The sequence below is a fragment of the Carcharhinus amblyrhynchos genome, chromosome 17, assembly GCF_965287045.1.
Source record: "Carcharhinus amblyrhynchos chromosome 17, sCarAmb.v2.hapA, whole genome shotgun sequence".
Lineage (NCBI taxonomy): Eukaryota > Metazoa > Chordata > Chondrichthyes > Carcharhiniformes > Carcharhinidae > Carcharhinus > Carcharhinus amblyrhynchos.
This window is the reverse complement of record NC_137340.1, coordinates 5,248,950-5,276,473: the sequence shown is the minus strand read 5'-3', so window position 1 is coordinate 5,276,473 and position 27,524 is coordinate 5,248,950. Positions and strand designations below refer to the sequence as shown.

At 45.4% G+C, this 27,524-nt stretch overlaps 2 protein-coding genes across 3 annotated transcripts in view; both read left to right on the top strand.

The window, feature by feature from the left end:
- LOC145354298 (receptor expression-enhancing protein 3-like) overlaps nucleotides 1–8,171 on the top strand; it is a 60,736-nt gene extending 52,565 nt beyond the window's left edge. The window contains exons 6-8 of the mRNA XM_080205411.1: nucleotides 1,471–1,618; nucleotides 6,160–6,308; nucleotides 7,098–8,171. Of these exons, the coding sequence (XP_080061537.1) occupies nucleotides 1,471–1,618; nucleotides 6,160–6,308; nucleotides 7,098–7,166 (366 nt within the window). The 3' untranslated portion in view covers nucleotides 7,167–8,171. The remainder of the gene's footprint in view (nucleotides 1–1,470; nucleotides 1,619–6,159; nucleotides 6,309–7,097) is intronic.
- An 8,050-nt stretch (nucleotides 8,172–16,221) lies between these two features.
- The window catches only part of slc22a15 (solute carrier family 22 member 15), a 58,925-nt gene continuing 47,622 nt past the window's right edge, over nucleotides 16,222–27,524 (top strand). For both annotated transcript variants that reach the window (XM_080205408.1, XM_080205409.1), the window contains exon 1: nucleotides 16,222–16,344. In XM_080205408.1, coding sequence (XP_080061534.1) covers nucleotides 16,261–16,344 — 84 coding nt within the window. In that variant the 5' untranslated portion in view covers nucleotides 16,222–16,260. The remainder of the gene's footprint in view (nucleotides 16,345–27,524) is intronic.

The following is a 27,524-nucleotide window of genomic DNA, read 5'->3' as shown; positions in this document are numbered from 1 at the left end:
TGAGTTGTAGTCAATCTGAAGATTAAAATGGGGACTTTTGGAGTTTATTTGAATAATCTTTGAGGTCAGGCAGCCAGTTATGGAATGCAAATTGACTAAATCTTTAATGCAAGTTGAATTATCAGTTGGAAAGGTGAAAATTTCTGATTGACACAGCTTACCAACACGTGCAAGTCTTGTCTACAAAATTCAGCTCCCCATCAGTGGACATTGATCTTGGAGTGTGTTGTTTCATGCTCTGAATAATTTTGGGATTTGTCTTGACCTACAAATTTTATATAAAACACAAACAGTTTGTAGTTTCCCCCTTAAACATTTGAGATTATTTTAAAACTCTGTTGCTTGTGCTCACTCTGGAGAACACAGTACTGTCCAGTTGCTTGAATATCATCATGATGTGTCAGTAAAAGTTAACTTGTAACAATACCCTGCGTTTGCTTTTTACCTGTAATGTTGCTTTTATGGTTTAGAACAGGACTTTGGTAACACTGCATGCAAGTTGTTTCCTCTCTGCAGCATTTTTCTTTGTTTGTTGCCCCTTAATTTAGTGATGACCATTAGTTTGAGATGTGTGGATTTTGTAAAAAAAACCTCCCTGTGTAGTTTCTTTTGCAGCTGTGTGCTGCATTCCATGTCTGTGTTCTATGTATTGGCAGAAGCCTGAAAATAAATTCCTGAGATGAGAAAAACACGCACATCCCCTGTGTTGAAAGAAGTGTAGGATGGCACAGTGGTTAGCACTGCTGCCTCAGCACCAGGGACCTGGGTTCGATTCCCGGCCTCAGGTCACTGCTTGTGTGGAGTTTGCACGTTCTCCCCATGTCTGCATGGTTTTCCTCTGGGTTCTCCAGTTGCCTCCGACAGTCCTAAGATGTGTGGGTTACGTTGATTGGCCATGTTAAATTGACCATTAGTGTTGAGAGGTTTGTGGGGTTATGGGGATAGGGCCTCGGTGGGATCGTGGTCGATGCAGACTTCTTCTGTACTGTCGGGTTCTATGATTCTGAGTGACCAATGCTGGATGCACTTCCATGGCAGTGGCATTTTCTCCATGTCAAAGTCAACTTGCTTTATGAGAGAGGCTGAACATTGATGCAGTTGGATATTTGAATTGGGACAGGGAGCGGACATCACACCAGCTATTTTAATCCGAGTCCCAGTTGGCATCTGAGCATGTTTTTGTTGAGTGACATTAGGGGGTCTGAGTCCAGGCCTAACCTTTTTTAAAATCCCATTTAGTCTGGCCATGGTGGTCCCATTGTAGTACCCCAGCTAACGTTGACGTGTTCTAGATTTGTGTTTAAACCTCGTACTTTCTGATCTGAGTTGGTGCCACAGCACTTAATGTTTGTATCCACTGAGGCTGAAGCAAAAATTTTATTTTTAAATATGTGAAAGCTCTTGGTGTTCAAAAATATTTAATGGAAAAATGCTGCATTTACGAACTCTCATTTTTGTTGTACTTTGCAGAGTCAAGGTGCAATTACAGAAAGGCTGCGAAGTTTAAGTATGCATGATTTAACAGCAATACAAGGTGATGAACCGGTAGGACATTGCTCCATAATCAGTGCTGCTGATACCAGACAGAAGGTGAAACATCTGCCAAAGGAGAACTCTGGTAAGTAGTAAAAGGCACTACGCAACCACTCAACTAAACTTTGAAAAGTAATGATTTGTATAATGCAACTTGGCAACTTACTGGAAAATAAACCAAGTGAAGTGTGACTGTGTAAATAACAAGCCAGAATATTTTTTGGAAGGATGGGGGAGGGTTGAGAGCAACAACTGGCATTCAGTGAGACCTCCAACAGTCTCTACACAGCCTACTGAGTGTGGCTCAATAGATTTGATTGCCATCTTTAATCTGTGAAATCTAGGCTTTGAATTTGAACTAAATTATGATTGAAGTGTATCTTGTCAGTTGCTTGGAGATGCAAGCATTCTGGTCATGTTTCAGGGCCAATAATCCTGCGGTCAGAAGAGAGGGACTCAGATTCTACCATGGCGACTAGCATCAAATTTATTTAAATGTGTGGAATAAAAAGCTAGAATATATAATGTTGACCATCTAGTGATAGAATTGGGACTGCCATCAAGCCCATCTAATTCACTAATTTCTCTCAGGGAATTTAATCAGTCCGTATCTTGTTTGGCCGACATGTGTCTTCACATCCGCAACAATGTGGTTAACTCTTAATTGCCCTCTGAAGTAGCTTAATGAGCCATTCAGTTATCTGAAAATGACTAACTACCTTAAGGGAAAACACTTGTTAGTGTTCAGTTTGGACAGTAAAATTCACTTTCTTCCAGGTGACTAATGGATGGTGAATCATTTCATGTTTCTAGAGATCACAAATCCCCAAAATGGGAAATAGTCTTCACTGTAGTTGAGCATGCTCCTTGCGATTTGGCTGGGCTGGCATGAGTTTTAGCTTGATTCTGATTTCCCTGCTTGATTTTGAGGCTGGCTTCAGAAGACAGAGCTACTTGCTTTCCCAGCCTTGACATCTGGGAAGTTTGGCAGTCTGCCAAAATTGAACTGAAACATGGTGATTTGGCACTAATCACACTAATGATAGTGGAAATCTGCAACTCTCAATCTGTCACAACCCCCATCCCGCACACCATTCCCATTCCTTGAAAGGCCAAGTGTAAAATACCTCCAGATACCTTGCTGGATACTTTGAACGTATGTTTAGCTAAAGTATTCTAATCTACTGCCAACCATTTTGTAAGTTTTTTGTAAGCCAGAAACAGTTTATATATATAGTGACAAAGTGTCAGTTTGTACTACGCTAATAGATTTTCACACTATAAAAAAGTTCATGGTAAAAGGACATCTGTATTGTATTTCAAAAATAGAATCTTTTTGCCTTTTCATAATGATGTTAGTGTATCCTGATGATCATTTGCTTTCTGAATGCTTTGTTGTACAAGTGCGGCATTGATACAAAGTGATTTCACTGCCACCAATGATCCAGTGTTAGTTTGACCTAAATTCAAAATGAGGAGGAATGGAGTGGAGGATCTGGTGGCTTATCAAAAACCAGAACAAAACGAATGTTATTCCCCAGAGGAGTTGAGTTCTTGGCACCAGGTTTGTACTTTATAATTTTGACGCAGAGCCCAATCTGAATCATAGAATAGAATCCCTCCAATCTTCAGCCCATCGAATCTGCAGCACCCACAATCCCACCCAGGCCCTACTCCCGTAACCCCACATACTTACCCTGCTAATCCCCCTGACACGAGGGTCATTTTTAGCACGGTCAATCAACTTAACCCGCACGTCTTTGGACTGTGGGAAGAAACCGGAGCAATGACTCAATTTGTGTAAATGCATCCTGAATAATTAATTGCGGGTGAAACTTCCATTTTTGCCCTGAGTTCTTGCTCTGATGAATTAATTAAGTGGATTACAGTTGTTGCTTCTAAGACTGGAGTAGTTACAACAAGATATTCTGTTATTTCACTTAATCTTTCAAGTTGCTTATCTTGTTCCAACTGAAATCCTTTTCTTCTCATCTCCTATTCAACTGGCAATTGATACAGTTAATAAAAGCTTGAAAGTTTTCATGATTATATATCGATCCTTTGACCGCTTAAGTTTGTGTTCTCTGATTCTCTCACCATGCTGAAAATAGCCCATTATATCCATCTGTCATCTGCTTGTTGGATGAAAAACATCAATTGTCTGTCTGAACCTGCTTTTTCCCCCCTTGAGATAATGGTTTTGATTAGAGTGCATACTTGCCATTGTAATATCCTTGTACATGTGTGGCCAGGTGCATCTTCTGAAGAACAAATCCAGTAGATAGTGACCATCACTGGTAATGAGGAGTGGTTAACAGTACTATCCCCAAAACAGATAGCAATGTCAACGACAGTTAGCAATCTGACCAGCTAAATTTCTGGGCCTAGAGTTTTTCAATTTGGAACACATATTTTTTAATACAATAGCAAATTGTGGTTACTATTTTGAATATTGAGATGAAAAGCAGTGGTTCGTCCCCAAAAAAAAGGTCTTCAAAGAATTGTGTTATTATCTTTGTGCTCTGATCACCTTGCTGAACCTGAGAAGTGTAATAGTAGAACAGAGTGTGTGGGTTCAGTGAATGCTGTCTGAATTGATTGTAAACTGGAATCTCAGGGAATGTTAAAAAGAATTTAAAAATGTTGGTGGATTTGTTAGACCATTATGATGTGCATACAGTATAACTCAGGAGTAGTTTAAGTTAGGTGAAGCATAGCTGGAGTGAGAAATTTGTGTACACAATTGACTATCTTGGTATCAATGTGCTGAGGGGTGCCAGATTGCTGAGTAATTATAGGGGTGTTACGTGACTGGAACTTTGAGGTTGGCAAGGCTGAAGCACTGTGTTTGACAATTTTCACTTCCTCCCTGATTCCATCCCTTTCTCTCGCAGCTGTTACTGAATTAAGTTCAGACCCCTCACCCTTCTCATTTAACAAGGTTTTTTGGTCCATCTCCAGCATCGTCATCCACCTCCACACCTCGTGTTCTCAGTGATCTCCTTGCTGGTCGCTCACCCCAAATTTATCAAATGCTTCATGACCCACATCCTGTCCTATTCACCATTCATTCCCGTCCCTCCAAACTTCCATTGGACCCCTGTCGCTCTAAAGAATAGAATTTGTATCTTTGCCCCCACCCTCCTCTACAAATCCTCACCAGGCATCAAAAACCTACTCCAATCCTCTGAGCAGTTCTGTGCCACTCAGTTTGAATGTGGCCATTCCTGTCCACCATTGATGCCTAATTTCTGAATATAAAATTGTTTCCCAGTGCATAGCCTTCAGAAATTTCATTGGAACAGTCTGGAATATGCAGATTGATGCCATCCCAGTATGTTGCAAGTTGTGAAGTTCATTCATTGTTTTTGGGAAGTCATTCTGAAGATAACTAATCTTAACTTAAATTTACTTGTACAATATGTGGGCTATATGGGGGTGGCACAGTAGTTAGTGCCAAGGACTCTGATTCAATTCCCAGCTTGGGTTACTGTGTGTGGAGTCAGCACATTCTCCCCATGTCTGGTGGGTTTCCTCTGGGTGGTTTGGTTTCCTCCCATAATACGAAAAATGTGCTGTTTAGGTGCGTTGACTGCGGTTAAACTCTCCCTCAGTGTAAACCGAACAGGTGCCAGAGTGCGGCAACTTGGGATTTTCGCAGTAACTTCATTACAGTGTTAATGTGAGCCTACTTGTGACCAATAAACTTCAACTTATTTCCAGTATTTGAAGCATGATCAATTATATCAGTGTATAGAATGACAGAATCTAGCCTGTGCTGTCCTCAGGCCAGACAATGCTGCTGTCATCACTGTCAGTTCAGATGATGTTTTGTTTCTCCAGTTAACCAGTCTCTTAACTTGCTGATACAGCTAAAAGAAAATTGCAAGTGAGAAAACACAGCTCCAAAAGTGCACATTGGGTTGGTTGTTCTTGAAAACTATACTCATATGGCCTGCCTTTACATACACAATTCTTCAGAGCAATCTTTTCTTCACACCCCATAAAATTTTAGCAAAATTCCAGCTTTGATTTTTAAAACATGTAGTGATATTTCAAATGTAGAATAGTTACAGTCTTTAAGCTTGCCTGTGAGGGCCTTTAAGAGCATAGTGCTCACGTCACTGTAGAAGCAGATTTTAATTGGGTATTGACAGGAGCAGCATGTAATTGACATTTGATTATAATATAGGCAATATACTTGTGCTGTGTGCATGTGTGTGCGTGCGTGCAGGCTGATTGTGTGGGGGGGGGAGGGGGGGTGCGGTTGGGTGGGGCATTTTGTTGTCTGGGCTGTGTAAAGGGAAATTATGAAATTGCAGCATGCTTTTCCAACTCTCTCTTGTCTAGACTGCAGTTTTAATTTATAACATTTTGGGGGACTTATTTTGTTTTGGGAGTTGGGTATTGAGGTGTGTGGTGCCCCCTCGTGGCCAATTGGATAAATCCTATGTACATTCTTCCATATTGGTACATTTGTTGTTAGAATTTAAACACTGAACATGTGGGAAAGAATTTCACTGTTTGTGCAATGACTGACACTTGGCTTTCATATTCATAAACTTCCGTAAGAGCAGCTGTAGAATGTGGTCAGCATGTTCACTAAATTGCCATTTCACCCATCAGACAGACATTTTGATTTCGATGAAGTGGATGACAAGGAACAATTGGAGAATGAGCAGGATGGTGCTCATTCGGACGATGACATCGCCACACAGAAGTACCTCCGACGATCGCAGAGCCTCAAAGTTAAACAAAAAGGCCACCGTAGAGAGGTAAATTCTATTGGCTCCCTGTAACTGGACCTTTCTCTCTCGCTCTGCTGTTTTCCTGCTTTGATTCCTTCCAATGTGTTAAGCATGTATTGAGAGAATTTTTGATTAGTGTATTTCCAAATATAGTTTTGAGTAAAGTTTTAGTTGCAGTATTTGTAAATCCTGTTTGGTGTTAAATATAAAGCTAGGTGACTTTTTGGTACAAGGTGAAATTATGGAACTGCTTGTTAGAGCAGACACATCTCAAAGGCTTTAATAAACAGAGTGGCTTTGATAAAAGTAACTGCGCAAAATGGCTTGAGTCGGTGATCAGAAGGCATAGATTTAAGATCATGCTAATTGATATTGAATCTGCTTCCAGTCTTTCAGGCAATGCATTCCAATTCGCCATAACTTGCTGCATAAAACAAATTTTTAAAAAAATCTGACTTCAGGTTCTTGACTAATAATTACCTTCAATCTATTTCCCCTGGTTACCAAATCTACTGCCTGTGTAAACATTTTCTCTCTCCATTTACTAGATCAGACACTTCATCACCTCTGTTAATAATTTCAACTTCTCCAGTTTCTCTCTGTGGCTCAAGCCCTACATTCCTGCTACCATTCAGTAAATCTCCTCCACACCCTCCCAAAGGAATGGATTGTTTACGAATGGGGAAGTTAAGAATGAGCTGTTAATAATTGGAGAAACTCTTTTTTTTGACCCAAGCATCAATAAGTATGAGTTATAAATTGAGGGTTTGTACTTGTTTAAAAGTAAATGCATTAAACACTTTTTGTTTTGTACAGGTTCGGTATGGATCACTGAAACTGAGAACAAAGAAAAGGCCCCAGTGCAGTTACATCACCATGGGATAGAGTGGAGCATTTTGTTAAATGTTTCGGCTAATTGTGACTTGACCTGAACATGTGCAGTTTGATTTCAGTTGTAAATATTTCAATTTTCCGCAAAAAAAACTGCGAATTGGTGGTTCCTTCATATAACTCTTGTCTTCCTGACTGATCCCATTGAGTTGGCCCAATGAATTAGGCCTTATTTTGTATGCGCGTCCTGTGATTGGGCTTAGAAGTAAGGCGCAATGAGGGGTAGTTTTCAGTTATTAACAAGAAAGGTGATCATCACTCAAACTAACTTTTCACCTAAAATATGAAACTTAAGTAAAGAGCAATACAAAGGAGAAATGCACAACCAAACAGATTGGTTATTTTAAGGAGAAAACGTGAAATACTTGAATCCAGGAAATACTTCTGTTTTCAATACTGGAGTAGCTGATGGAAAGCTTGAATTTGAGTTCTGTTTAACACAACAAAGATGGCAAATATTCCAGATGCACTTCTGTTGTGGCAAGTGCATATCTGACTCAAACCACACTTGCTCGGTAATGATTTGCTAACTTTCTGGGTTAATAGTTGGAATTTTATTCTGTGATATGTGCATGTATATTTCAGATAGCATATTTCAAAAGTTGTGTATACTTAAAGCCAAAATGCAAATACTTAGTATTTTTAAATGCAAATATATCAGAACACTAACTGCATGTTTTTACAATTTTTTTGTAAAGGATAATGGTACTTTTGGTTGGTATATGCTGTAAATCCTTCAAAACTATAAATATAGAATATACTGATGTAATTTCAGTAGCAAGTACTTGAGGAAACTGTATGATCATGAATGTTGTGTGCTTTGAGATTCTGACATTCAGATAAACGTTGGCACTGTAGTATATGACTATTTATTTACCAGGTCCTCAAATAACTGAAGTTGTTGGCTTTGTTTTGATATGTAGAATGCAGCTGAGCTGCAGTACATGTACCGATTAGTGCAAGACTTGAAGCTTTTTTGTAATAAATCTACTTCTGATTGTAAAAGCTTTGCCTCAATCTATTAATTCCCGTGTACTTTGTCATTTCTACCTGTTAACTGATGGGAATGCAAAAGACCCAATGTTTCCCATCGCTCATGTTTTGTATTGAATCAACTTCAAAGAAAGAATTGCGTTTATGGTGCTTTTCATGTCTACCAGATGTCTCAAAGCCAGTCAAGTGCTTTTGAATTGTTGCGATGTGGAAAACATGGGGAGAGGTCATGACTAATCTGTGGTTTGAGATGTTGGTCAAGGGACAAATGCTGGTCAGAAGGCCAGGGATAATTCCCCTTTTCTTCACAATAGTACTGTTGGTCTCTTTTAGATCCAACCAAGCAGGTAGATGAGCCTCAATTTCCAAGAAAAAGAGAGAGGTACTTCAGGAATCTCCTTGGGCCTTGCTCACGTTGGTATTCCATTTTGGAGGTTCCTTCAGGGAGTGCAGACAGAACCATACTGGCACCATAAACAGCTCCTCTGTATAGGAGAGGAGGAAAAGGGGAAGAGCAATAGCAATTGGAGATTCCATAGTCGGAAACAGACTGGCCACAGTAGCGCCTATGTGATTCCAGGATGGTGTGTTGTGTCCCTGGTGTTCGGGTCCAGGATGTCGCTGCACTCTGCACAGTATCATGAAGAGACAGGGTGATAATGCAGAAGTTATGGTACATGTTGGTATCCGTGACACAGGTAGAAAGAGGGCTGAGGTTTGCATCAAGAATTCAGGGAGCTAGGCAGTAGACTAAAATGCAACACCTCTGGTTGTAATCTCTGGATTACTCCAGTGCTACATGCTAGCGAGCACAGAAATAAGAGAATATTACAGATGAATGCGGGTTTTAAGAGTTGGTGCAAAAGGGAGGATTTTAGATCCTTGGATCACTGGGACCATTTCTGGGAAGGTGGGATCTATACAAGGGGAATAGTCAACATCTGAACCAGAGTGCAACTAACATCCTTGTGGAATGTTTTGCTAGTTCTATTGGCAGGAATTTAAACTAATTCAGCAGAAGGGACGGCCATAACAGGAAACATTTTGGTCTACATTTACTTTATCAATCCCTTTTAAAAATTTGACATACCTCAATCAGATCCCCTCTCATCCTTCTAAACTCCAGTGAGTACAAGGCCAAACTGTTAAATCTTGCTTCGTACGTCAACCTTTCATCCCCGGAATCAATCTGGTGAACCTCCTCTAAACTGCCTCCAATGTCACCACATCTTTCCTCAAATAAGGAGACCAAAACTGGACACCCTGTTCCAAATGTGGTGTCACCAACACACCATATAATTGCAACAACGCCTCTCTTACACTCCAGTCTCTTTGCAATAAACACCAACATCGCATATGCCTTTTTTACTGCATATTGCACCTGTATCCTGACTTTCTGCAACTCATGAACATAAACACCCAGATCCCTCTGCCCAGACGCATTTTGAATCTGCCTTCCATTCAGGTAATAAAGTTGCTTTTCAATTTTATCTGCCAAAATGAGTAACCTCTCACTTACCCACATTAAACTCCATCTGCCAAAATTTGGCCCATTCCCCTAGCCAAACATATCCATCTATATAATCTTTATATTCTCGTCACTGCCTGCTTTCCCATCTGTTTTAGTGTCATCTGCAAATTTTGCATTGTTACACTCTGCTTCATTTCTATATAGATTGTAAACAGATGAGGACCAAGAACTAATTCCTGTCTTACAGTTACATTTTGCCAGCCAGAGAAGGATCCATTTATCCCAACCCTCTGCTTTCTGGGAGTCAGCCGATCCTCAATCCAATCCAGTATTCTACCCCCAATCCTCTACGATCTCACCTTCTGGATCTGTCTTTTCTGTCGCACATTGTCTTCTGGAAGTCTAGGTATACCACATCCATAGACTCCCCACTATCCACCTTGCTGCTTACATCCTCAAAGAACTTGAGCAAGTTTGTCAAACATGACGTTCCCTTCATAAAACCATGCTGTCAATGTTAGATGGAGCTTTCTTTCCAAATGTTCAGTTATCTCCTCCTCAGTGATTGATTCTGGCAACTTTCCCACCACAGGGTCAAGCTAACTGGCCTACAGTTTCCTACTTTTTGCCTCTCCCTTTTTGAACAGGGTTGTTACATTCATGTGTTTCAAATCCACCTGGACCTTACCAGGATCCCAGGAATTTTGAAATATCACAACCAATGCATCTGCTATCTCTGTTGCTACCTTCTTTAATACCCTAGGGTGCAGAATATAGGGTCCCAGAGACTTATCTGCCTTTAATCCCATTAGTTTATTCAATATCTTCTCCCTAGTGATGGTTTTTGCACCAAGTTGCTTTGCATTAATGACAGTTTTTTTGGAAAATCTTCATTATTCTCCATGAAGACAGAGGCAAAATATTGATTCAGTGTCTCTGTCATCTGTGTTCCCCATTAACATCTCACCAGTATTGCCACCTTACCAGTGGTACAGTGGTTTGCACTGTTGCCTCACATTGCCAGGGACCCAGGTTCAATTCCAGCCTCAGGTCACTGTGTGGAGTTTGCACTTTTTCCCTGCGTCTGCGTGATTTTCCTCCGGGGGCTCCGGTTTCCTCGCACAATCCAAGGATATGTGGGTTAGGCTGATTGGCTGTGCTAAATTGACTTTTAGTGTCAGGGATATTAGCAGGGTAAATGTGTGGAGTTACAGGAGTAGAGCCTGGGTGGAATCATGGTAGGTGCAGACTCAATGGGCTGAATGGCCTCTTTCTGCATTGTAAGGATTCTATGAAGTTTTCATAATGATAAGTAGATTAACATGTTGAACAGCAAAAAAAAGGAGACTTTAATACAATGTACTGCACTGAATTCTTGTGGAGATTATGACCATTTTATACAATAGGTGATATATATGGGTTATTCAGAATAGCTTCAAAAGCAGATGAAATGGTTTAATTTGTTTGTTCCTCATGGTGCCATGTCTCAGTACACGGAGAATCACAGGCTGGATGGGTGACTGAGAGGGTTAAAAATGTTATAATAATTACATTTTCAATAAAGTGACTTTGGCAGAAAATTCTCGACAGCGAGGAAGTTTCTAATGTTGGAATGGAGGGAACGGGGAAATGGGTGAGATCTTGGTGTCTGATGCTGCGGGAGAAGCAGGAGTTGTAAATGGGAACAGGTAACTGGAGAAAACTAGAGGCACGATTGTGGTCACTGAGGGACAACCATGGCAATTCTGGGTGACAAAGACACGGATTGCGAGTTTGAGCAGTGCAAGTGTGAGGTTGGAGTACAAACAACCAGTCATTGGGAAAAGCAGCTGAATCTATCAGAATAGCACGTTTGTGTGTGAGCTTTGTGGTTTCGGCCGAGTGGGCGGTTAGGGAGGTAGGTGGAGATGAAGTCAGAGGCACTGAGGCGCTGACATAAACTAAAAAGTATGGCTTAAATTTTGTTGAGTTTGCAATGGAAGGAATCTTGGCTGATGCAGGACTTGATGCAAGACAGATGGATAGGATGTGACTGCCAACGATGTCAGATGTAAAACCGGGAGTACTCAGTCAAAAGATGACTATATACATGCAATGACTGTGATGGAAGATAGCATTCAGATGAAAAATGTGAAATGTCAATGTGGAAAGGAGGCAAAAGGCAAACCCAGAAAAAAAGGTAACAACGTGCATTAATATAACATCTAGAATACCACAAGATGTTCCAAAGCACATCACAGCCAATGAAATACTCTGAGACATGTAGTAACATGTTGGAAATGCAGGACTCAGTTTGTGCACATCAAGGTCCCACATATAGCAATGTACAAATGACCTGGTGTTGGTTAAGGAATAAATATTGGCCAGAACATCAGTTGGACCCCTGGCACTTAAGTAGTGTCATTGAGTCACATACAAACATGAGAGGGAAGGTGGCCTCACTCACTGCAGGCCCAGTCTGACAGACATATCCTTAATGACTCAGCCAGTTCAGAGGGCAGCTAAACCACTCTTTGCGAAGGACAATTGAAGTCCCTCACTCAGAGTACATCCTGTGCCTTGGCCACCCTCAGTGCTTCTTCCAAATGGTGTTCAATATGGAAGAGTAATGATTTATCAGCTAAGGAAGGGCAATTGGCAGTAACCAACAGGGTTTCCTTGTCCATGTTGAACCTGATGCCATAAGACTGCATGGGGCTTGAAGTCAATGTTGAGGATTTCTAAGGCGTTTCCCTCCTGACTACAGACCACTGTGCTGTCACCTCTAGAGTCTGTGGTACCAATGGATCAGGACATAACCAGGGATAGTGAAATATATGAATTTCATTGAATTTACATCATAAAACAGACCATTAAGCTGAATTGGTCTACATTGGAGTTTATTTTCCAGTAGAGACTCCTCCTGCTTCCCTTCATTGAACCTTTTGTTATGTACGATGTACTGATTTATTATGTACTCATTTAACTTCTGCATAAACATATCTATGCTAATTGCTACAGCTATGAAGTGGCATGGTACTGCATCACAGTGGCTAGCATAGTACCTCACAGTGCCAGTGACCTTGGTTCGATTCCCGGCTTGGGTCACTTACTGTCTGTGTGGAGCTTGCACACTTTCCTTCCGTCTATGTGGGTTTCCCCCAGTTTCCTCCCACAGTCTGAAAGACGTGCTGGTTAGGCGCATTGTCCGTGCTAAATTCTCCCTCAGTGTACCCGAACAGGCACCAGAGTGTGGTGACTAGGGGATTTTCACAGTAACTTCCTTGCAGTGTCAGTGTATGCCTACTCGTGACACTCATAAAATAAAAAAGTGGTAATTTTCACAGTCTAACTAGCTTTCCCCTGAATTCCTTATTGGAGTTATTGGTGACCATCTTATATTTGTAGGTGGTGTTGTGACGCAGTGGATAACATCCCCTGCCTCTGTTCCAGAAGCTCTGGGTTCACCTAGATTTGATGGCCAAGGAAAGTGTGTTCATGCAGCTGAACAGAATGTCAACCTGAAAAGAGCAGGACAGACTCCTGGTCAGTTGTGGTTGACGTGGAGTAGCTATAGGCCTCTGGCAACAGGCTCATGAGCTGTTCCAGGAGAATATCCTTGCAATGGCAACAGACAAAAGTCTGCTTTGTGCCCCCACGAGGTGTAGAGAGATAATAACCTGATATTTATGGCCCCTAGTTTTGGATTCTACCATAAATGTAATATGTTTATTTCATATGCCAGTCAATCATTTCATGACTTTAAAGAAGTCTATCAAGTCATCCCTCAGCTTTCTATTTTTTGTTTATCTCTCCAATCCAATTGAAGTCCAATTCAGAGTCTCAGCAAGTGAGATGTTCCTGATCCAAGCTGACGATGTTGGAGTGGAGTAAACACAGTCAGAAGTCTCATAACACCAGGTTAAGGTTCAACAGGCTTATTTGGTAGCACAAGCCACTAGCTTTCGGAGCGCTGCCCCTTCGTCAGGTGAGTGGGAGTTGTGTTCACAAACAGGGTATATAAAGACACAAACACAATTTACAAGATAATGGTTGGAATGCGAGTCTTTACAGGTAATCAAGTCTTAAAGGTACAGACAATGTGAGTGGAGAGAGGGTTAAGCACAGGTTAAAGAGATGTGTATTGTCTCCAGCCAGGACAGTAAGTGAGATTTTGCAAACCCAGGCAAGTCACGGGGGTTACAGATAGTGTGACATGAACCCAAGATCCCGGTTGAGACCGTCCTCATGTGTGCGGAACTTGGCTATCAGTCTCTGTTCAGCGACTCTGCGCTGTCGTGTGTCGTGAAGGCCGCCTTGGAGAATGCTTACCCGAAGGTCAGAGGCCCAATGCCCGTGACCACTGAAGTGTTCGCCAACAGGAAGGGAACAGTCTTGCCTGGTGACTGTCGAGTGATGTTCATTCATCCGTTGTCGTAGCGTCTGCATGGTCCCCCCAATGTACCATGCTTCGGGACATCCTTTCCTGCAACGTATCAGGTAGACAATGTTGGCCGAGTTGCAAGAGTATTTACCATGTACCTGGTGGATGGTATTCTCATGTGTGATGATGGTATCCATGTCGATGATCCGGCATGTCTTGCAGAGGTTGCTGTGACAGGGTTGTGTGGTATTGTGGTCACTGTTCTCCTGGAGGCTGGGTAGTTTGCTGCGGACAATGGTCTGTTTGAGGTTGTGCAGTTGTTTGAAGGCAAGAAGTGGGGGTGTGGGGATAGCCCTGGCGAGATGTTCGTCTTCATCAATGATATGTTGAAGGCTCTGGAGAAGTCCACGGATAACCTCACGATGCTCCACTTCTCCAGCTTCCACCCTAAACACGTTAAAGAAGCCACTCCCCGTGGACAAGCTCTCCGTATACACAGGATCTGCTCAGATGAGGAGGATCGTGACAGACACCTCCAGTCGCTGAAAGATACCCTCATAAGAACAGGATATGGCGCTCGACTCATAGATCGACGCACCACAGCGAAAAACTGCACTGACCTCCTCAGAAGACAAATACCTCCTCCAGCTGGTTGGGGGGCGCTCTGCCAGGAGGTCTGCGTGTGATATCGGCTCCGGCCAGAAGGGCGGCAACGTGCAGGGGTGGAGTTCGGGTGTAATACCATCTCCGGCCGCGCGGCTGGGTGGCCAACTGTGTGCCGGGAAGTTTGGGTGTAATACCAGCCCCGGCCGGGAGACGGCAGTGTGCCGGGCCGTTTGGGTGTAATACCAGCCCCGGCCGGGAGACGGCAGTGTGCCGGGCCGTTTGGGTGTAATACCAGCTCCGGCCGGGAGGGTAGCGGTGAGCCGGAAGGTTTGGGTGTAATACCAGCTCCGGCCGGGAGGGTAGCGGTGAGCCGGAAGGTTTGGGTGTAATACCAGCTCCGGCCGGGCGGGCGACGGTGTGCCGGGAGGTCTGTGTGTAATACCATCTCCGGCCGGGTGAAGGGCGCTGTGCCGGGAGGTTTGTGGTAATACCAGCTCCGGCCGGGCGGGCGGCGGTGTGCCGGGCGGTTTGGGTGTAAACGAGCTCCGGCCGGGCGGGCGGTGGTGTGCCGGGAAGTTTGCGTGTAATACCGGCTCCGGCCGGGAGGGTGGCGGTGTGCCGGGAGGCTTGTGTGTAATACCGGCTGCGGCCGGGTGGGCGACGGTGTGTCGGGAGTTTTGGGTGTAATACCGGTTCCGGCCGGGCGGGCAACGGTGTGCCGGGAGGTTTGGGTGTAATACCAGCTCCGGCCGGGCAGTCGGCGGTGTGCTGGGAGGTTTGGGTGTAATACCGGTTCCGGCCGAGCGGGCGACGGTGTGCCGGGAGGTTTGGGTGTAATACCGGCTCCGGCCGGGCGGGCGGCGGCAGGTGTGGGTGTCATACCGGCTCCGGCCGGGCGGGCGGCGGTGTACCGGGAGGTTTGGGTGTAATACCAGCTCCGGCCGGGCGGGCGGCGGTGTGTCGGGAGTTTTGGGTGTAATACCGGCTCCGGCCGGGCGGGCGGCGGTGTACCGGGAGGTTTGGGTGTAATACCGGCTCCGGCCGGGCGGGCGGCGGTGTACCGGGAGTTTTGGGTGTAATACCGGCTCCGGCCGGGCGGGCGGCGGTGTACCGGGAGGTTTGGGTGTAATACCGGCTCCGGCCGGGCGGGCGGCGGTGTACCGGGAGGTTTGGGTGTAATACCGGCTCCGGCCGGGCGGGCGGCGGTGTACTGGGAGGTTTGGGTGTAATACCGGCTCCGGCCGGGCGGGCGGCGGTGTGCCGGGAGGTTTGGGTGTAATACCGGCTCCGGCCGGGCGGGCGGCGGTGTGCCGGGAGTTTTGGGTGTAATACCGGCTCCGGCCGGGCGGGCGGCGGTGTGCCGGGAGGTTTGGGTGTAATACCGGCTCCGGCCGGGCGGGCGGCGGTGTGCCGGGAGGTTTGGGTGTCATACCGGCTCCGGCTCGGCGGGCGGCGGTGTACCGGGAGGTTTGTATGTAATACCGGCTCCGGCCGGGCGGGCGGCGGTGTACCGGGAGGTTTGGATGTAATACCGGCTCCGGCCGGGCGGGCGGCGGTGTGCCGGGAGGTTTGGGTGTCATACCGGCTCCGGCCGGGCGGGCGGCGGTGTGCCGGCCTCCGGGCTGTATCTCAGTCCGTGCCCCGCTGCCGTTCTGATGGATGTGGACACTGCTCTGCTGTCGGTCGGTGAATTCGGGCGGTATCAGAAACGGTTGACGGTGACTTTCGTCCTGTTGCAGGTTGGTGCCCGGGTCCGGCAGGAAGCAACTGCTTCAAACTCGAACTGAAAACCGGCCGGGAAAGCGGTTGTTTTCCTCCATCCTCCCCTCCCCCCCCTTTACCCCCTCAGCACCCTCTCACCCTCCCTCCTCTCTCTCTGGTCCCCATCTACCTGGGCTCCTCACCCATTCATTACCCTCTTTACCTCCTGTTTCCTCTCCAGTCTGTAGAGCCCAGCTTCACACTGCCTCTTTCTGACCCCTTCCTCTGTCTCCCTGTCCCTGTGATGTGGAGATGGAGGTGTTGGACTGGGGTAAACACAGTAAGAAGTCTCACAACACCAGGTTAAAGTCCAACAGGTTTATTTGGTAGTAAAAGCCACGAGCTTTTGAAGCACTGCCCCTTCATCAGGTGGGTGGGAGTTCTATTCACAAACAGGGCATATAAAGACACAAACTCAATTTACAAAATAATGGTTGGAATGTGAGTCTTTACAAGTAATCAAGTCTTAAAGGTACAGATAGTGCGAGTGGAGAGAGGGTTAAGCACAGGTTAAAGAGATGTGTATTGTCCCCAGTTAGTGAGATTTTGCAAACCCAGGCAAGTTGTACGGGTTATAGATAGCGTGACATGAACCCAAGATCCCGGTTGAGACCATCCTCATGTGTGTGGAACTTTATCAGTTTCTGCTCAGCGACTCTGTGCTGTTGTGAAGGCCACCTTGGAGAACGCTTACCTGAAGACCAGAGGCTGAATGACCGTGACCGCTGAAGTGTTCCCCAACAGGAAGTGAACACTCCTGCCTGGTGATTGTTGAGCAGTGTTCACTCATCCGTTGTTGTAGTATCTCCCCAGTGTACCATGCCACAGGACATCCTTTGCTGCAGCGTATCAGGTAGACCACGTTAGCTGAGTTGCAAGAGTATGTACCGTGTATCTGGTGGATGGTGTTCTCACATGAGATGATAGCATCTGTGCCGATGATCCGGCACTTCTTGCAGAGGTTGCTGTGGCAGGTTTGTGTAGTGTCGTGGTCACTGTTTTCTTGAAGGCTGTGTAGTTGGCTGCGGTCTGTTTGAGGTTGTGCAGTTGTTTGAAGGCAAGATATGGGTGTGGGAATGGCCTTGGCAAGATGGTTGTCTTTGTAGATGACATGTTGAAGGCTTTGGAGAATATGTTGTAGCTTTTCTGCTCCAGAGAAGTACTGGACAATGAAGGGTATTCTGCCTGCCATGTCCCATCTTTGTCTTCTGAGGAGGTCGGTGCAGTTTTTCACTATGGCGCGTTGGAACTGTCGACCGATGAATCGAGAGCCATATCCTGTTCTTCTGAGGGTATCTTTCAGCATCTGGAGACGCCTGTTGCGATCCTCCTCATCTGAGCAGATCCTGTGTATACGGAGAGCTTGTCCATAGCGGATGGCTTCTTTAACGTGTTTAGGGTGGAAGCTGGAGAAGTGGAGCATTGTGAGGTTATCCGTGGACTTGCTGTACAGTGAGGTGCTGAGGTGACCCTCCTTAATGGAGATGCGTGTGTCCAGGAATGCAACCTATTCCGGAGATTAGTCCATGGTGAGTCTGAAGGTGGGATGGAACTTGTTGATGTCGTCATATAGTTGTTTCAGTGATTGTTCACCATGAGTCCAAAGGAAGAAAATGTCATCTATGTATCTAGTGTATTGTATCTGTTGAAGGTGTTGTGCGGTGAAGAGGTGTTGTGCGGTGAAGAGTCTTGTTCGAACCTGTGCATGAAGGTGTTTGCATATTGAGGTGCGAATTTCGTCCCTATGGCTGTTCTGTGTGTCTGGCTGAAGAACTGGTTGTTGAAGGTGAAAACATTGTGGTCCAGGATGAAGCGGGTGAGTTGTAAAATTGTATCTGGAGATTGGCAGTTGTTGGCGTTGAGTACTGAAGCAGTTGCAGCAATGCCATCGTTGAGGGGGATGTGACAGGTTTCAGCAGCTTCCACAGAGTTTGAGAAGTAGGGAATCTTGATGATGTTGATCAATAAGTTTCATTGCTGTAGTAATTTTGAGGAACGGTTAATACGTTTCGTGGAATCCCCAGATTTGCAGATTGACCAGGTGGTTAACGGTGAGGTTGTATGTCTTGGGCTACAAGAAGATTTTGATGGTATGGTCAAATAGGCAGATAAATAGCAGGTGGCTGAAAAGTGAGAGGAGATACACTTTGGAAGGAGTAATTTGACAAGGAAGTATTCACTGAACGACACTAGTTCTGTCCAGAACTCTGAAAGCAGAAAGACATGTTGGTTGGGTGTTGAAAAAGGCAAATGAGACACTTGCCTTTGTCAGTCGAGGCATAGATTACAAAAGCAGGGAAGTCACGTTGGAGTTGGGTAGAACCGTGGCAAGGCCACAGCTGGAGTACTTTGTGCAGTTCTAGTCGCCACATTATAGAAATGATGTGACTGCACTGGAGGGGGTGCAGAGGAGATTCACAAGGATGCTGCCTGGGATGGAGCATTTAAGTTACAAAGAGAGGTTGGGTAGGCTTGTGTTGTTTTTGTTGGAGCAGAGAAGACTGGGGGACAACCTGAGCGAGGTGTATAAGATTATGAAAGGCATCGAGAGAGTGGATAAGGTTCCCCTTAGTTGAAGAGTCTGCCACAAGGGGATGTAGGTTCAAGGTGAGGGCAGGAGGTTTAGGGGGAGGATGTGAGGAAAACCTTTTTTATTCAGAGGATGGCGACAGCCTGGAAGGTGCTGCCTGAGAGGGTGGGAGAGGTGTGTTGCCTCACATCCTTTAAAAACTACCTGTTTGAGCACTTGTCACGTCATAATATTTAAGGATGTGGGCCAAGTGCTGGTAAATGGGATTGGGGGAAGGTCAGGTGTTTATCATTTGTCAGAGCAGACTCGATGGGCTGAAGGGCCTCTTCTGCACTATATGATTCTGTGGTTCTATTTTATGACTTACTACAACCTGACACGAGATGACACAATGCATCATTTGTAGCTTGTCGGGCTTTGTATTGAAAGGGTGGTACAGTGACAGAATTGTGTATCGAGACCACCTAAATTCAAACAAACATGAACTCAGTAAAGATTAATGATAAAGTAGGACTGCTGAGAAGCAAAACGATCGGCTAAAACTGGGAGAAAAATATCATTACGTTTGGCAGGACAGTTAATCAAATAAATCTCCACAGAAAAGTACATAGAATAAAAAACAAAGCAAACAAATTAAAAATACGTTTAAACAGCAGAACAGATTTGGCAGTGTGATAACAGAGTTTTGGCGAAATTATGAGGGTAGATTGCACAAACTTGGCTTGTATTTGCCTGGGCTCAGCAGACTGAGGAGTGATCTGGTCAAGGTGCTGAAAATGTTAAAGGGGTTTAGTTGGGTCGAAACTATTTTGTCTGGCAGAAGAATCAAGGACAAGGTGAACTGATCTTCAGACGAGAGCTTGGCCACCCAGCAGTGAAACGAGAAAGGACTTTGTCTCACAAAGATTGATGGAAAACTGAAATCCTGTCGCCAGTAGGCTGTGGACTGTTGGACCTTTACATGTCGGAGGTTGATAGATTTTTGTTGGACAAGTATATTGCTCGCACGGCTGGGTAACCGGATTTAAACTATCCGGTTGAGTGTAAGAGCTGGTCTGAGGAGCTAAGTGGAGGTCTCCTGTTGCTATATTCCTAAAGATTCTCATGGGACTTAAGAAGAGGAAAATGATGGAGTGCTGATTGAATCAGATGTAGAAAATGACGGTGAGGAAGCTGCAGAGAATATTTCCTTCACTCACCTGTCCAGGGGGCAACGGTCACTGCAATGTCCTTATTGCCTTCAGGGCCAGCCCAACACCAATTGCTGATCTAAGTTTGGACACTCTGGTCTCTGATTGTCCTCTGGGAAGTACCCCATGTCAAATTTGACAGAGGAAACCTGGAGGAGTGGTTTCCAGAGACAGGAGGCTTGGGGACCAGAGCGGATTCAAGATAGCCAGGGGTGAGTTGAGATATGTTGGAGGCAGTGAGTGTGGACGTGATCAGATAAGTCTGACAGGGTGATGGAGGTCAAATCAACAATAACTCTCAGCAAAGAAGTTGGATGAACATTTCAAAAAGAGAAAAATAAATGACAAGGCTGTAGGCGGAGTGGTTAGCCCTGCTGCCTCACAGCACCAGAGATGTGGGTTCGATTCCCTGTGTGGAGTTTGCACGTTCGCCCCATGTCTGTGTGAGTTTCCTCCGGGTGCTATAGTTTCCTCCCACAGTCTGAAAGATGAGCTGATTAGGTATATTGGCTATGCTAAATTCTCCCTCAGTGTATCCAAACAGGCGCTGGAGTGTGGCGACGAGGGGATTTTCACAGGAACTTTATTACAATGTTAATGTAAACCTACATGTGACGCATAAATATACTTAACCTTCAGCATGAACAATGAGTAGCGCGACTTACAAAGAGGTGTCTCAGGGCTGGCAGAGATAGGATGGGTAGAATGGCTTTCTGGACTGTGGTATTCTGTGCTGAAGCCACAAGGTGACTTGTGAAGGATTCTTCTGCGGAAAAATCCTGATGTATAAAAAAAAAATTGTGACCCTTGGATAAGGAAATACGTTGTTTAAAATCTCTTCAGGTAAATTGCACTGCAATAAAGGTCAAGGCTTCAGCTTGTTTTAGCAGCGTGTAACTGATTACACATTTCTCCTTTGTACTTAATTTATCACTATTCAGAAAGTGAGAGCAAGTCAACTGCAGGGAGTGTTCACTGTCCAGTTTATTATACTGAGGGGAGTGTTCACTGTCCAGTTTATTACACTGAGGGGAGTGTTCACTGTCCAGTTTATTACACTGAGGGGAGCGTTCACTTTCCAGTTTATTACACTGAGGGGAGCGTTCACTGTCCAGTTTATTATACCGAGGGGAGCGTTCACTGTCCAGTTTATTACACCGAGGGGAGCGTTCACTGTCCAGTTTATTACACCGAGGGGAGCGTTCACTGTCCAGTTTATTACACCGAGGGGAGCGTTCACTGTCCAGTTTATTACACCGAGGGGAGCGTTCACTGTCCAGTTTATTACACCGAGGGGAGCGTTCACTGTCCAGTTTATTACACCGAGGGGAGCGTTCACTGTCCAGTTTATTACACCGAGGGGAGCGTTCGCTGTCCAGTTTACTCTGTTACACCGAGGGGAGCGTTCGCTGTCTAGTTTACTCTGTTACACCGAGGGGAGCGTTCGCTGTCCAGTTTACTCTGTTACACCGAGGGGAGCGTTCGCTGTCCAGTTTACTCTGTTACACCGAGGGGAGCGTTCGCTGTCCAGTTTACTCTGTTACACCGAGGGGAGCGTTCGCTGTCCAGTTTACTCTGTTACACCGAGGGGAGCGTTCGCTGTCCAGTTTACTCTGTTACACCGAGGGGAGCGTTCACTGTCCAGTTTACTCTGTTACACCGAGGGGAGCGTTCACTGTCCAGTTTACTCTGTTACAGTGTCTGATGAGGTTTATTGTATTACACTTACTGAGAGAGTGAAATGCAGTGATCCTGCTGTGATCACAGTTGTTGACTGTGATTTCATTTATGTTCAAGGTAGTGTGCATTTTTGGTTCCGGATGATTAAGTATTTCACTTGCCAGCATGTTATCACCTGCTCCTTCTGGAAAAACCTCTTCTTCATGACTCTTGACAAAACTCCTATTCAAAATCTGTAAATAGTGCAACGCTTTGATGCTGAGAAGGTTAAGGAGGTAGGATAGAAATGATAACCATGCAGAGTTAATTATTGATGTTGCTCCAAAGGATGTGACAAATGCAACAAATTTTAATTGTTGACAAAATTAATCAAATTGGGGAAGGTCAATGTGGAATTGTCTACCTTGGTCACCTGTTGAAGCAGAGTTCTTGGTTTGATTAGGAAGAGGCATTTCTGTAATTGCTGGGTAGGGAAGGAACCATTGATCCCTGATACAAGTACTGGTACAAGCATTTACCCCACTGCCAGCCCACCTATACTGGTATGCAAATCAAACTGAGAAGAGACTCAGGTTTCTGGACAATGAGATTAAATTAATTGGATTGCAGAGGAAAATACCACCATAGTCTTTGATGTCAATGGCATAATCTTTGCTACAATATTCTCTAATTGTTTTCATCTAAGTAGTGAAGATTGGGTTGGTTACGTGCAGGAGTGCTGGAACCATGGTTGAAGGTTGTGATATACTGGAGAAGTGTTTTGTGAGGGAGATTCCGGGTATAAACTTCCACCATTGCAGCTGATCAGTTGAACTTAATACAGTGAAATGTCTGAGGGAGGGCATTTCCTACTCCAGCAGGGCTACAGAAGACTGACTGGCACCTACAATATGGTGTTGAGAATTATGAACAGGTAATTGGGATGTTTCTATTAGTAACAGTTGAAAAAACTTTTAGATTGGCCTTTTTCTGGAGTATGCTCAGAACTGAAAGAATTATGCCACGTTTAAAGGGAGGATTGGACAGCAGGCCTGCTCTTGCTGCCAATACTTGTTTGTAATTCTTGTGAATGTTGGCAGCAGAAACTTTTTCTGCCTCAAGTACTTTGTGAAATGTATGGAATAGCCAGGAGCTGTGTCTCATTCTGGCCAATATTTATCACTCTGTAAAAATAGATTACCTGATAATGATTCCATTTCTGTTTTATCAGAGTTCGCTGTGTGCAAATTAGCTGTTGCATTTCTGACATTGTAACTGTGACTACGTTTCAAAAGTACTTCTGTTTGTAAAATGCTTTGGGAATTCCTAACATTGTGAAAGGCACGCTATGAATGTTGGTTCCTCCTTTTCTGTACAGGAATGTAATGATGCATCTACTGGTGGTGCATTTGAAATAAGCTAATGTATACAGTTAAACTAAACAAGGTTACAGGAGGACCTTGACATGACGAGTGCATGATTTCAAAAATTACCTCTGTAAGGAGATGCCAAATGCCCTTTCTTAGAGGATATGGTGAAAATATTGCGGATAGTTCTACTAATTACAGGTGTAACTGGATTACTTTCTTTCCTAGAGGGGCACTGAGATAGATAAACTGGACAGTGAACACACCCCTCGGTGTAATAAACTGGACAGTGAACACTCCCCTCGGTGTAATAAACTGGACAGTGAACCCTCCCCTCGGTGTAATAAACTGGACAGTGAACTCTCCCCTCGGTGTAATAAACTGGACAGTGAGCTCTCCCCTCGGTGTAATAAACTGGACAGTGAACACTCCCCTCGGTGTAATAAACTGGACAGTGAGCTCTCCCCTCGGTGTAACAAACCGGACAGTGAGCTCTCCCCTCGGTGTAATAAACTGGACAGTGAACTCTCCCCTCGGTGTAATAAACTGGACAGTGAACTCTCCCCTCGGTGTAATAAACCGGACAGTGAGCTCTCCCCTCGGTGTAACAAACCGGACAGTGAGCTCTCCCCTCGGTGTAATAAACTGGACAGTGAACTCTCCCCTCGGTGTAATAAACTGGACAGTGAGCTCTCCCCTCGGTGTAACAAACCGGACAGTGAGCTCTCCCCTCGGTGTAACAAACCGGACAGTGAGCTCTCCCCTCGGTGTAACAAACCGGACAGTGAGCTCTCCCCTCGGTGTAACAAACCGGACAGTGAGCTCTCCCCTCGGTGTAATAAACTGGACAGTGAACTCTCCCCTCGGTGTAATAAACTGGACAGTGAACACTCCCCTCGGTGTAATAAACTGGACAGTGAACTCTCCCCTCGGTGTAATAAACTGGACAGTGAACACTCCCCTCAGTGTAATAAACTGGACAGTGAACACTCCCCTCGGTGTAATAAACTGGACAGTGAACACTCCCCTCGGTGTAATAAACTGGACAGTGAGCTCTCCCCTCGGTGTAATAAACTGGACAGTGAGCTCTCCCCTCGGTGTAATAAACTGGACAGTGAACTCTCCCCTCGGTGTAATAAACTGGACAGTGAACTCTCCCCTCGGTGTAATAAACTGGACAGTGAACTCTCCCCTCGGTGTAATAAACTGGACAGTGAGCTCTCCCCTCGGTGTAATAAACTGGACAGTGAACACTCCCCTCGGTGTAATAAACTGGACAGTGAACCCTCCCCTCGGTGTAATAAACTGGACAGTGAGCTCTCCCCTCGGTGTAATAAACTGGACAGTGAACTCTCCCCTCGGTGTAACAAACTGGACAGTGAACACTCCCCTCAGTGTAATAAACTGGACAGTGAACTCTCCCCTCGGTGTAATAAACTGGACAGTGAACACTCCCCTCGGTGTAATAAACTGGACAGTGAACTCTCCCCTCGGTGTAACAAACTGGACAGTGAACTCTCCCCTCGGTGTAATAAACTGGACAGTGAACTCTCCCCTCGGTGTAATAAACTGGACAGTGAACACTCCCCTCGGTGTAATAAACTGGACAGTGAACACTCCCCTCGGTGTAATAAACTGGACAGTGAACGCTCCCCTCAGTGTAATAAACTGGACAGTGAACACTCCCCTCGGTGTAATAAACTGGACAGTGAACGCTCCCCTCGGTGTAATAAACTGGACAGTGAACACTCCCCTCGGTGTAATAAACTGGACAGTGAACACTCCCCTCGGTGTAATAAACTGGACAGTGAACACTCCCCTCGGTGTAATAAACTGGACAGTGAGCTCTCCCCTCGGTGTAATAAACTGGACAGTGAACGCTCCCCTCGGTGTAATAAACTGGACAGTGAGCTCTCCCCTCGGTGTAATAAACTGGACAGTGAGCTCTCCCCTCAGTGTAATAAACTGGACAGTGAACTCTCCCCTCGGTGTAATAAACTGGACAGTGAACACTCCCCTCGGTGTAATAAACTGGACAGTGAACACTCCCCTCGGTGTAATAAACTGGACAGTGAACACTCCCCTCGGTGTAACAAACTGGACAGTGAACTCTCCCCTCGGTGTAACAAACTGGACAGTGAACTCTCCCCTCGGTGTAACAAACTGGACAGTGAACTCTCCCCTCGGTGTAATAAACTGGACAGTGAACACTCCCCTCGGTGTAACAAACTGGACAGTGAACTCTCCCCTCGGTGTAACAAACTGGACAGTGAACTCTCCCCTCGGTGTAACAAACTGGACAGTGAACACTCCCCTCGGTGTAATAAACTGGACAGTGAACACTCCCCTCGGTGTAATAAACTGGACAGTGAACACTCCCCTCGGTGTAATAAACTGGACAGTGAACACTCCCCTCGGTGTAACAAACTGGACAGTGAGCTCTCCCCTCGGTGTAACAAACTGGACAGTGAACACTCCCCTCGGTGTAATAAACTGGACAGTGAACACTCCCCTCGGTGTAATAAACTGGACAGTGAACACTCCCCTCGGTGTAATAAACTGGACAGCGAACTCTCCCCTCGGTGTAATAAACTGGACAGTGAACACTCCCCTCGGTGTAATAAACTGGACAGTGAGCTCTCCCCTCGGTGTAATAAACTGGACAGTGAACTCTCCCCTCGGTGTAACAAACTGGACAGTGAGCTCTCCCCTTGGTGTAACAAACTGGACAGTGAACAATCCATGAATTGACAGCCGTTGCATTAATAAAAAAGATTTCTTTGTGGCTTCCAGACAACACCAGAAGTCCTGTTCTGTTACACCGTGTGATGGGTGAGGTTTATTGTATTACACTGAGTGAGTGAAATGCGGTGATCCTGCCCAGATCACAGTAGTTGACTATGATCCCATTTGTGTTCATGATGTGGGTATGCCGGCGTTGGACTGGCGTAAACACAGTAAAAAGTCTGACAACACCAGGTTTTAGTCCAACCTATTTATTTGATAATATACTCACAAGCTTTCGAGGGGACTGCCTCTTCGTCAGGTGAATGGAGAGTTCTGGCCTCAGACAGAGCATATAGAGCACAGACAGTTTAGAGATTACTGATTAAAATGCGAATCCTTACACCTAACCTGCTGTTCAAGACCTGAAGTGGCTGATAATGTGAGTGGAAGGAGCACTGATCACAGTTTAAAGAGATGTGTATTGTCTCCAGACAGTACAGTAAGTGAGGTTTTGCAAACCCAGGCAAGTCACGGGGGTTACAGATAGTGTGACATGAACCCAAGATCCCTGTTGAGACCGTCCTCATGTGTGCGGAACTTGGCTATCAGTCTCTGTTCAGCGACTCTGCGCTGTCGTGTGTCGTGAAGGCCGCCTTGGAGAATGCTTACCCGAAGGTCAGAGGCTGAATGCCCGTGACCACTGAAGTGTTCGCCAACAGGAAGGGAACAGTCTTGCCTGGTGACTGTCGAGCGATGTTCATTCGTCCGTTGTCGTAGCGTCTGCATGGTCTCCCCAATGTACCATGCTTCGGGACATCCTTTCTTGCAACGTATCAGGTAGACAATGTTGGCCGAGTTGCAAGAGTATTTACCATGTACCTGGTGGATGGTATTCTCACGTGTGATGATGGTATCCGTGTCGATGATCCGGCATGTCTTGCAGAGGTTGCTGTGACAGGGTTGTGTGGTATTGTGGTCACTGTTCTCCTGGAGGCTGGGTAGTTTGCTGCGAACAATGGTCTGTTTGAGGTTGTGTGGTTGTCTGAAAGCAAGAAGTGGGGGTGTGGGGATAGCCCTGGCGAGATGTTCGTCTTCATCAATGATATGTTGAAGACTCCGGAGAAGATGTCGTAGCTTCTCCGCTCCGGGGAAGTACTGGACGACGAAGGGTACTCTGTCCACTGTGTCCTGTGTTTGCCTTCTGAGGAGATCGGTGCGGTTTTTCGCTGTGGCGCATCGGAACTGCCGATCTATGAGTCGAGCACCATATCCTGTACGAGGGCATCTTTCAGGGTCTGGAGGTGTCTGTCACGATCCTCCTCATCTGAGCAAATCCTGTGTATACGGAGGGCTTGTCCATAGGGAATAGCTTCTTTAACATGTTTAGGGTGGAAACTGGAGAAGTGGAGCATTGTGAGATTGTCTGTGGGCTTGCGGTACAGTGAGGTGCTGAGGTGACCGTCCTTAATGGAGATGCGTGTGTCCAAGAATGCAACTGATTCTGGGGAATAGTCCATGGTGAGTCTGATGGTGGGGTGGAACTTGTTGATATCATCATATAGTTGTTTCAGTGATTGTTCACCATGAGGCCAAAGGAAGAAAATGTCATCGATGTATCTAGTGTACAGCATCGGTTGAAGATTCTGCGCAGTGAAGAAGTCTTGTTCGAACCTGTGCATGAAGAT